The sequence below is a fragment of the Lolium rigidum genome, chromosome 4 (assembly GCF_022539505.1).
Source record: "Lolium rigidum isolate FL_2022 chromosome 4, APGP_CSIRO_Lrig_0.1, whole genome shotgun sequence".
Taxonomy (NCBI): Eukaryota; Viridiplantae; Streptophyta; class Magnoliopsida; order Poales; family Poaceae; genus Lolium; species Lolium rigidum.
The window spans coordinates 35,643,080-35,654,144 of NC_061511.1; the positions used below are offsets into that span (position 1 = coordinate 35,643,080).

The 11,065-nt window shown below is 41.0% G+C and overlaps 1 protein-coding gene across 1 annotated transcript; it reads right to left on the reverse strand.

Moving 5' to 3' along the window:
* Window positions 1-7,794: 7,794 nt before the first annotated feature.
* Window positions 7,795-8,361, reverse strand: LOC124707022 (cell wall / vacuolar inhibitor of fructosidase 2-like). The gene has a single exon (XM_047238684.1). The coding sequence runs from the start codon at window positions 8,359-8,361 to the stop codon at window positions 7,822-7,824; it is 540 nt and encodes a 179-aa protein (XP_047094640.1). The 3' UTR covers window positions 7,795-7,821.
* Between the last annotated feature and the right edge of the window lie 2,704 nt (window positions 8,362-11,065).

The window sequence follows — 11,065 nt, forward strand, 5'->3', positions numbered from 1 at the left end:
TTAGGAAAGGACGCTGCAAGGAACCTGTTGATTTTGAACAGATTGTCTGTGTCCTCAGGTAGCCTCTTCATTTCCTGAAATTTAGCAACAAGAGTCCCTTGCATGTACAATATACTATGTCGATTATGTGGCTTGCCTATACAAACTATTATTGCTATACAGATGTGATCTCCTACTTTGTGGCCGCTGTACCGTGGTGAGCCGACCACAGAGATATCCTTTTTTGTGTATTGACAATGTCCATTGTTGTTTTTTGGCTAAAATATTGATAATAAGAAGAACTTGTGATGAATTTTTATTGTTTGTTTGTTGGTCTTTCATAAATCTGCAACTCTAAATAATAAAAATTTGGAATAGGTAGATTCGGCGCATTGTGTATCGGTGATTACAACATTCTCTTATGAAAATCTGCATCCTGGTACCATTTAGCAATGGACCTTTTAGTTCCTTTCTATACTATTTGCTCTCTCGATATCCCATTTACCGCAGTTCTATAAGTCTAGACTTAAAACATGACAGTGGATATGACAAGAGGTGGCATTTGCATAGGAAAGCATCGGTTTCATTAAATTGACAAGCTATTTTTGTATGCCAAAGGCCCCTATTGTAATTTCTACGACTTCCTATACGGAGATGAATGGGTGTAATGCAGAAGAGAGGGTGTGTGAGGAATAAGAGGATACTTAATTGTTGTTTCTCATGTTGATGTTCATCCCTAACGTCAGAAAACATGGCTAGAGATCCACTTATGATGAGGGTAGTAATTCCGGTTTGCTTATTTTTTTATCTTTTAGAGAAAATTTACCATTACTATCTTAAATCTCTGTGGGCTAGGGTCTCTGATTATCCAACATCCCATGATTATGCTATTAGTCAACTACTGAAATTTTTGTTGGTTTCCCAATATCAATTTGGCTTAGGAAGGAAGAGCATGAAGGCGGCTTGGCGCATAAGAGGCTGGAGCGGCAAGTTTGGTGTGGCTGCTCCTTCATGCAAAGGTCTTCAGTTCATAATTTTTTTCCTTACTTTTGTCCCTTAAGGAGCAGCCACATGCTTTGTTTCGTTTCTCCTATAGTGTGTAATTTAGGCTTTCTTCACACCACCTATTCTTGATTTTTCTATCTTCCACCTTTTAGTAAAAGAAAGTAGAGAATAAATCAATGATTGTTTGCCTTTAAGAATTATTATACCATTTCATCGGATGTAATAAAGTTAAAATAGTTATTTGTGGCTTTAGTTTGCTGCTTAAATTTCATTTTCTACTGTGCAAATGTTTGTTAGGTTTAGGTTCAGATTTAGGTTTAAATCTGATTAGGAATAATATAGTAGACACCTTTTAGCTTTAGATTGTGTTATGCCTACTTCAATAAGAACAATATGAGGATTAGGATGGAAAAAATATGCCTAACAAAAAAACACCGACCGCTTTAGTTTCCTGTTCTCCTCGGTAAGAAGAATATAATATGATGTGAGTCCAATATCGCAGGCTGAGGTCCAACACTGACTGCAGGCAAGCCCCATGGCATTCACCGTTTCTTAGGTGTTGCTGGAGGATGACTCACACCATGTGAAGCAATTAGCTTAGGTGAGATCCTTCCTTTTCTTCTCTTTTCCACTTTGGTTATTTCTTCTTATGTCTATATTTATGAATTTCTATTGTTGTTTTATCTTACATTGATCCATAAATAAACAAAGGGGAAGCTTGAAGACATTTTATCTTGGAAAATGCGCATGCTCCAATGTACGATCAGAGTTTTTAATTAATTATGTTTGCTTCATCTGATCCTATGTGAGAGTTCCTTTCTCTGTTTTTAGTTGATTGTTGTTGCTGGTTTGGTAAATTGCGGACAACCGTAATATCAGACAACAGGGATATTGTTCCGCTTTTCAGCATTCTACCGGGAACATTTTTACCGTGTGAGGTCACATCGAAGTTACAGGTTCCATTCTTCATTATCTCTTCTCTTTTTATTCTGGATGCTCCATATTTCTACAATGTGTTCTCACATTTTGATTTTTTTGTTTCAACTAAATTTTCTTAAACGAGAAGAACTATTCTATTAGACTGAAAAATAATCAGATCGCCTCTTTGTTGTACAATCTAAGCTTCACTAACAAGTCTTATTTGAACGGTCCACACACTAATTGAGATGTCATTATTTTAACTGGTTGTTTTAATGGATCTGTTTCATTGCATTTCCAGTAGTCTTTGTGAAGGGAGTTAGCATACAAGGACGTGGGAGACAAATAAAGGCAGCTCGTGTGAAGGCACCTTGGCCGAGCCGTGGCCATGGTGGTGGTGTGTCTCTCTTCCCAGGCTGATTTCAAGAGCTGAAAAAATCTATTTTGTATTAGATGCGTCTATTTCATTTACCTGGTGAGAAAACTATGAGTCTTGGGCTGTATATGCAGCACTATGTTTCTTTTCAGGTTGAGATTTTTATTGGAAGGGTTAATGATTGATGCACGTCTATTGTTTGTAGCCAGTTTAGAGTCAATGAGCCATCACTTTCCCATCAGACTGTCGGCCTGCGTGGTGGTTGGCTTAGACGTATGCCGTGTTAGTCGAAGAGGATGGCCTTAGTCCTGGTGTTGTCCATGGAGCTCCTTCTTCCTCAGTGAGCGCGACCTCATTTCCACGGGTGAACCCAGCCGTAATGCCTCTCTTGGCGTATTCACCTAGCTGAAGTTACCACATACTCTACTTTGTTCCCCTTAGTCTCATTTAATCTTTCATGTGTATTTTGGTGCATGGTAGACACAAAGCATGAGAAACAAATATCATGTCCTCTATTCCATTCATAATCAACCAATAATTTTTTGTTCTGCTACATATAGTGCAATGATCAGCTGATACAGTGTATTGGAATGTCAGCTTTGGAAATGGAATATATAGTATGATCATACATTGAAAACAAGGCTGGAGCACCGCTGCAACTCATGCTCAGCTAATTCAAGGTTGAGTACCCCAAGCTGCAATTCTTCAAATATCTTTGGCATGCTTTGCTGATGAAGTGCCTTTTGCTAGCCCAAATCTGTTTTAAATATTATATGCAAACCTCTTTGATTACATGTAGGGAAAATGTGTTAGCACATCAGTGGAATTACACCAAAGTAAATTCTAATTCTCGGAGATTTTTTAATTGCTTTTTTTAGAGGTCTAGAACTCATGAAAAGAAGTGGTGGAGTTCCACATGTAGGTTATTAATTAAACTGATTAAACATGTTTAATATAATTCCAATATATGTAGGCCGCAGTCTTACATATTAAGCATTATGACTGAAGGTTCATTTAGTATAGTGTTCTAATTATGACTTGGTTTCTAACCATGTTAAATGTAACAAATAAGAGTGGATAATGTTCATCTGAAGCAAACCTTTGTATAAAAATATGTTCAGACGATGAGATATCACTGTATATATTGTTGACAAATAATAAATTAATAATCAGAATTAAGGGTGGAAATCTGTAGCATTGCAACTGCCTATTATTTAGTGACCCGAACATTTTCAGGTTGCACAAATAGAGTTAAATGGAGGGGTATGCTTAAGTAAATATTTTCATATTAATATTTCCTTTTTGAGAGGTTTAGAGTCCCTTATGTAGTGTTTGATGATCGTTGCGTTTTGCTGAAATGTCATATACGTTGAAGACTTTTAGTTGAATCCCCACTGGTTTATTTTCAGTAATCAGTGCATAAATAACAAAAGTTGCGTTTATGTCTGAATGTTTTTATTCCTAAGTTGAATTAGGAACTAAGTTTGTACTGCTATTGCTTCAATTTGAGTATGTTAAACTATCATTATTTCTGCCAGACCTGTACAATTAGCGACAAAGCTGCCTTTTTCAGATATGGTGTTAAAAGATTGAGAAATCAGGTCTGAAATTATTATGCTGAATCAGTTGTTTTGCCAGGTAAAAAGTTACTTGTATCTCCGGCCTCATCTTAGCTTTGTCTCTGATAAATTATTTTGTGTGTATTAACAGAAAAGATCACTGTTATTACACTCTATGTCCATTGAATTGGTTTTAAGAGGTGGGAAATGAAGCTATCTGAAATCACTTGCTATTCTTGCAGTAGAAAATGTGTACAGTAGACCTCCATTTGAACTATTCTGCAGACACCTCTTCGTTTTCTTTGTAGGCATCTCTCTTTTTATAGTCTAAGTGGACGCAGTAGACAATCTATATTTTATCATGCCAAATATCTTTATGTAAATCATGTGACAGTGCATGCCTATGCGTAGTATGGCTACTTTCCTTCTGGCTTCATGCGTATATGTTAGAAGTCTAGATTTGTACATCAAAAGAGGTATCACTTTATGCCCTCAAATAATGGCCCAATCGTTACTCAAGAGGTGTGCTCTCAGTTATATGTAAAAGATGAACTTGCTTGCACTTTGTACAGAACATTGATGTGATAATTGGAGTGCACCGACAAATTTTCTACCTTTACACCACATATACATATGGTCTAACCCAAAAGGTTTCTTTGTAGTCGGTGTCCCATTAGCCTAGGTTACCAAAGCTGGTAGTCAGTTAAATTTTGTTCCTTTGCCAAGTAACTTTACAATAGACAAATGTAGTATGCCAGATATAACTGTACTATGTATTGCTGTTTCATATTCATCGTTCTCGGTTCCTCCTTCACCAGTACTTCTATCTTTGTTACTCTGATTGGAAAATTCATAGATTCCATATATTTAGTATTTCTTTTCTGTAATGTTGAATAATTGTGTCCTTGAATGAATCTGATATCCTTTTGTTTACTATGGTTATACTTTACAGGTCCAGGTAAGTATCTATCCAATGATATTTAATATCACACTTGATAGTTCCAGATTTTGGAAGATCAACTGGGTGCATATGCCTCATCAATGTATTCGATTAGTAAACATATTTTTACAAGTACAGTAATTGTTGAGGTAGTGATTACGGATGATGTGCATGATCATGCTATCAATTACAACTGTAAGATTGTACATAACAAAAGCCAAACAGTACTTTATATATGTGATAATTTTCTGTTCCTATCCTGCACTTAAAACACTTTCCACAATTATTGATAACTCTGGTTAAACATCGGCAGCCGCAGATCTTGGGATACTATTGTTCTGGTGTAGAGAAAAATATTTAAGTTGTATGATGCCAAAGTTCCTGGCTATCTGATACATTATAGGCACACAAGCTGCTATTATTTGTTGATTCAATTCCATTTTTATTTTTTTCCTTTTGTAGAAATTGGAGTTTATATGCAGCAGCCGAATGAATCAAAATAATATCTCTGCTCTGTTTTTTTGCAAGGATTAGAATTCCGTTCCTCATGTGCATTATTACTCCATAGACAATCTCACTAACAACGAATTGGACTTGAGCCATCCTACTATCCATTCGATCTTAGTGTTTAATTTCGTTGGTGAACTAGCTTAGTTCCTCCCAGTATCAGTACTGATTATTTTCCTCACTCCATTTGGTATTTTATATTTCATTTACGTACCACACATTATCTTCAATTGCGTTAGATCAGTGAAGAAAAATATTTTTCCCTGTGCCATATGTCACTTTTATAATCAGGAGTTTGAAGTTTTTGTGTTGCATGATGGATTTCTTTGTAGAGACAGAGGATTGTGAGAACGAGCAATGGCTCCATGATTGGTGTAGGTGGTGGCCACCCAACCCATCCGAATTTCCTGGGATGTCTCACCAGGGCTTTTGGGTCTCAAATAAAATTCCCTCCACACATATGTGCTATACTACCTCAGTTCACATTTAATCGACGCTACATACATACAGATGTTAGCCACTTCATGTGTATCAGCCGATTTAATCCGGACGGAGGGAGTAACTACTAGCTCCTAGGGACACTCGAATTATGTGTGTTGTGTGTATAGTTCTAGGGTAAGCTTGTGCACCAGTGGTGGTGTGCGTGAGTATGGTGCGAGTGTGGCGTTGAGTTCATGCTTAAATTCAGATACTACAACTGTAACAAAGATCGAGGGGTCTAAAAAAAAAGAAGAGGATTGTAAGTCTGTTCTTCTAAAGCTAAGGTTTCACGTGGTTCGTGATGCTGGATTACCTTCAGCCCATCATTCCACTTTTACTTATACTAAGTAATAGAAAGAGACATTCTCTTGTGACAATGACCTAGATATTATATTCATTTGGATTTCATAAGATGTAATATTCTATTGCCTGATAGAATTTGCTTGAAGCAAGAGAGCACTATCAAGGTTTTCTCCTCCTCAATCCCTTTGTACTTGATCTGGTGCTCGTGTGTTTAAGTTTTACTGATGTTCAAAAGGATAGGGAAGGGATTTCCAGTTGGCACACAAATCTTTGTTTATAATCTTGCCAGTCTTTGCTGGCTAATGCTTGTCCAATCTAGGTTAGCTTTTTACAAATGTGAAGTATCATGCTTCTTAACGATTCTCTTGAAAAGGACCCTATTATATAATCGGCTTTTATAGATGCATGCTTGTATATGTGAGAAACGCAAGAAGTTGAGGCAGACATATATGCATTATTTTAATTTTGTAAAACTCAGAAATGATCTAACGGAGACCTGGCTCCTCTACCTCCAGTGTCGCTCGCGCGAGCGATTCCGGAGGCACCCCAAACCCAAGCAAAAAGCCACCCCTGAACTTGCATCCCTGGCTGGTGGCGCTTGACCGCCAAAGGCGGTGAGGGCGTGCGCGCACCCTGGCAGGGCTCCTTCGCGAGAATAAGCATCGCCTTCTGGGTTACGTGACCTCGGCGAAGTGGAGTGGCAACAGTGATTCAGAGCGGTGAAAGGCGTTGTGGCGCGGTGCCAACTGCACGAGAGGTTGGCGGCAACGCTCTGGCCCGACCTGGGCTGGACGGGCCACGACAGTGCACCCCCGATCCAATATCCTTCCACCCATCCCTCCGCTGGTGGAGGACGCCGTGCATGCGAGCATGAGCCTATTGTTGTTGTGGTCTATAGTCGAGGGCACCTCCTTACCAAGTTGTAGTCGCTTGGTGAGGATGACCATGTATGTGTGTGTCGTGTGTGTGTGTTCCTCCTTCTGGAGGTTGTACTCTTCTTCCTGTTCAATGAAATCGAACGCAAAATCTCTTGCGTTTTCTTGAAAGAAAAACTTAAAAATATATTACCATTTTCTCACTTAATTTTTATCACTGTTATATAAAACGTAAACAAATACGAATTCTACGGGGTCGTGCGCCAAGGCGCACATCTAAATCTAGTATTTCTAGTGAGCACCCACAGTTAATGATGAATAGATTGGAAGATGACAGAATGCTTTTGGAAGATGACACAATTATTTGCAGCGATGACTGTTGTAGCTAAGTTGCCTTCAGCTGCTTGCGTCATCCCTTTTCCAATTCATTTTGTATGGCATTTATCATCATCCGGCTCGAGCAAGAAAGAAAAGTGTAGAGCTGCCTGCTAAGAGAAGAAAAAGGGCCTGACCTTTAGTGCTCACGTTCCTCCGGCCTTCTACTAGCGATCTTCCACAATCCTCTATTCATGCAACACTGGAATTTAGATTCAAGACACGTGGGCTTGTAGATTGCTCTTTTTGCCTCTGTCACCTGAAAAGCTCCGCGTTGCGTCTGCGTCCAGTTGAACTTGAAACTTGTCAAGTTCTGAAGCAGTAACAACGGCCGCTCTCATTCACGGGCAGCACGAACGAGACAGCTAAATCTCAATACTTACGAACATGAAATTAATGGCACAAAGCAATCAAATCACGCATTCAATTACTGTTTTTATTTTCATAGATCTGTCGATCTATCTAACACCGGTCACACGACAAGATCCACAGGTATCCTGCTTGCTACACGTACAACAAGAAAAAGATCACCATGGCCACGACGGTTAGGTGCTCGGCGTCGGCGTTCACCTTGCGCAGAGGCGACTCCTCCTTATCCGCGGCCACGGACGCGGCGGCGCAGTCGGTGGAGGCCCTCACGGCTGCGATCATGTTGTCCTCGTATGCCTGCTTCTGCATCGTGGCCAGTGCTTGGATGGCTCTATGCATCGCGTTGAGCCCCTCGGTGTACCGCTCACGGCACGTGGCCAGCGCAGCCTGCTGGCCGACCGTCCAGCCGCCGTGCCGTTGTAGGTCCTTGATCGTGGCCACCGCCGCCGTGTAGTTGACCAGCGTCAGGTTCGTGGCGATCACGGCCAGCCCGTGCGTGTCGGCGGTGGCGCTCCCCGGCGCCGCCTGGAGCGTGGTCACGCAGACGGCCTCCAGTTCCTTGCGGAGCGATATGTTTTCCACCTTCGCGCACGTCTCCTCCACGATGGAGGCGAGCGCCACGTGGGAGACGACAAGGAGCACTAGGAGGATGGGCATGAGAAGCCTCGCTGCCATTTTGGGTGTCTCGTTTGGGGAGAATGGAGAGGAGGCAAATCTTGAGGCTTTTGGTGGGTTTATGTAGTAAGATTCCATGGGCAAATCTTGAGGCTTTAATTTGGTGGGTCTATGTAGTAAGATGATGCAAATCTTGAGGCATAAATGGGAGATCAAATTTTGTGATACGCTGCTAAAATGGAATTTCTTTATGAAGTGACAATGGGAGATCAAATTTGTTGTGATAGCTGTATTTTCGCCATAAATAAATTTTCTTAATGAAGACGAACGAGTCTTGGTCATACTTTATTATGCTAGCAATAAACAAAAGAAGTGTCTTGCGGCATATTTTTTTTCTATTATATTATTCGCCATAAATGTACAGCTTCCAATGCTGGAATTAAGACACATAAACGTTACCTCCTTCCTGAAATATAAACATTTATGGAAAGCTAAAAATACTTATATTTTAGAAGGGACTTAATACTGTTCAATGTTTAAATTAACAGTGCAGAGCAGATCATGGACTTTGGACCGCTTGCCCATCCAAGGTGGCCTCGCCGGCCTATGAGCCAGCTGTGCTAAATTGCCAACCACAGGAATCATACACGTTATCTTTGGATCTTCTTAATGAATGGACGGCTAATGGTAAGACAACATGACAAAAGGCAAAAGTAAATATATGCCTTTATCATGAAATAATTTTGAAATAATTGGCCATAAATGTACTACTATCCAATGTATGAGTTTGAAATGTAAAAGTGCATCGAATATATGATGTATTTTAAGGCACCTAGATATTATTTTAGAACATCGAACACTTATTGTCATAGCAGATGATGTAAAATAGAGCACACTTCCATCGCAGATGATGTAAAATAGGGTACCACACAGGTATCAACATATCAACCTTAAGTTTGCAAGATCACCGCGAACATATCTACACGATTAAAATTTATTTATGCATATGCATAATTTGGACATGTTGAGATGGAGCTTATTAAACCAAGCATTTCGACATATTGTTTTTGTATTTCTCATAATGCTGACAATCTTCACGGAGAATTCAATTTCACTGGGTCCATGTGTTGCGGTCAGAAACCCACCGGCGAGCAGCGACGGGCAACACAGTAGAACCGGGAGGCTCCCAGGACTGCGGCTGGCCCTGGTCCCTCGAGCGATGGCCCGCAAAGACTCGGCACGCACGTCCGATGCTGGTGCAAGGGCATGCCACCTGACCTATACCTGGTCAGGAAGGTGTTGGATTTGCCTCGCTTAGTTTCCTGTATGGCATACACGTAAACATTAAATACGAGCCTCGATCGGCTCTCAGGTTGTCCTGTGAATCGGCTCAAGGAGCCGATCCACCCATGATTCGTACGAGGTGTACGATCAGTTGGTGGTCCTGCTTGATCAAAATAAAGCTAAAACGACCTACTACGATTTAGGGTTTTCACCACATAATCGGAACATCCTACGCGTGATTGAGCCTGGCAGCCACGCACGGTGATCATAAACCGACCCTAGACAAGGCCTAAAAACCAACATGAAGTTGATCCCCCGAACATCCTGTCTAGGGCTAGCAAACTCAACCCTACATGGCGTGTAACTCACACGTTCGTTGGGAACCCCAAGAGAAAGGTATGATGCGCACAGCAGCAAGTTTTCCCTCAGAAAGAAACCAAGGTTTATCGAACCAGGAGGAGCCAAGAAGCACGTTGAAGGTTGATGGCGGCGGGATGTAGTGCGGCGCAACACCGGAGATTCCGGCGCCAACGTGGAACCCGCACAACACAACCAAAGTACTTTGCCCCAACGAAACAGTGAGGTTGTCAATCTCACCGGCTTGCTGTAACAAAGGATTAACCGTATTGTGTGGAAGATGATTGTTTGCAAGAAAACAAGTAAAAACAAGTATTGCAGACAGATTTGTATTTCAGTATAAAAGAATGGACCGGGGTCCACGAGTTCACTAGAGGTGTCTCTCCCATAAGATAAAAGCATGTTGGGTGAACAAATTACAGTCGGGCAATTGACAAATAGAGAGGGCATAACAATGCACATACATGTCATGATAAGTACAGTGAGATTTAATTGGGCATTACGACAAAGTACATAGACCGCCATGCAACCTGCATCTATGCCTAAAAAGTCCACCTTCGAGGTTATCATCCGAACCCCTTCCAGTATTAAGTTGCAAAGCAACAGACAATTGCATTAAGTATGGTGCGTAATGTAATCAATAACTACATCCTCGGACATAGCATCAATGTTTTATCCCTAGTGGCAACAAGCACAACACAACCTTAGGGGTTTCTGTCACTCCCCGGATATCAATGCGGGCATGAACCCACTATCGAGCATAAATACTCCCTCTTGGAGTTACTAGCATCAACTTGGCCGAGCCTCTACTAATAACTGGAGAGCATGCAAGATCATAAACAACACATAAGTAATAACTTGATAATTAACATAACATGGTATTCTCTATCCATCGGATCCCGACAAACACAACATATAGTATTACGGATAGATGATCTTGATCATGTTAGGCAGCTCACAAGATCCAACAATGAAGCACAATGAGGAGAAGACAACCATCTAGCTACCGCTATGGACCCATAGTCCAGGGTGAACTACTCACTCATCACTCCGGAGGCGACCATGGCGGTGAAGAGTCCTCCGGGAGATGAATCCCCTCTCCGGCAGGGTGCCGGAGGAGATC

Excerpts from the sequence above, each read along its gene's own strand:
- LOC124707022 (XM_047238684.1), bottom strand. The coding sequence starts at position 8,361 with ATGGCAGCGAGGCTTCTCATGCCCATCCTCCTAGTGCTCCTTGTCGTC.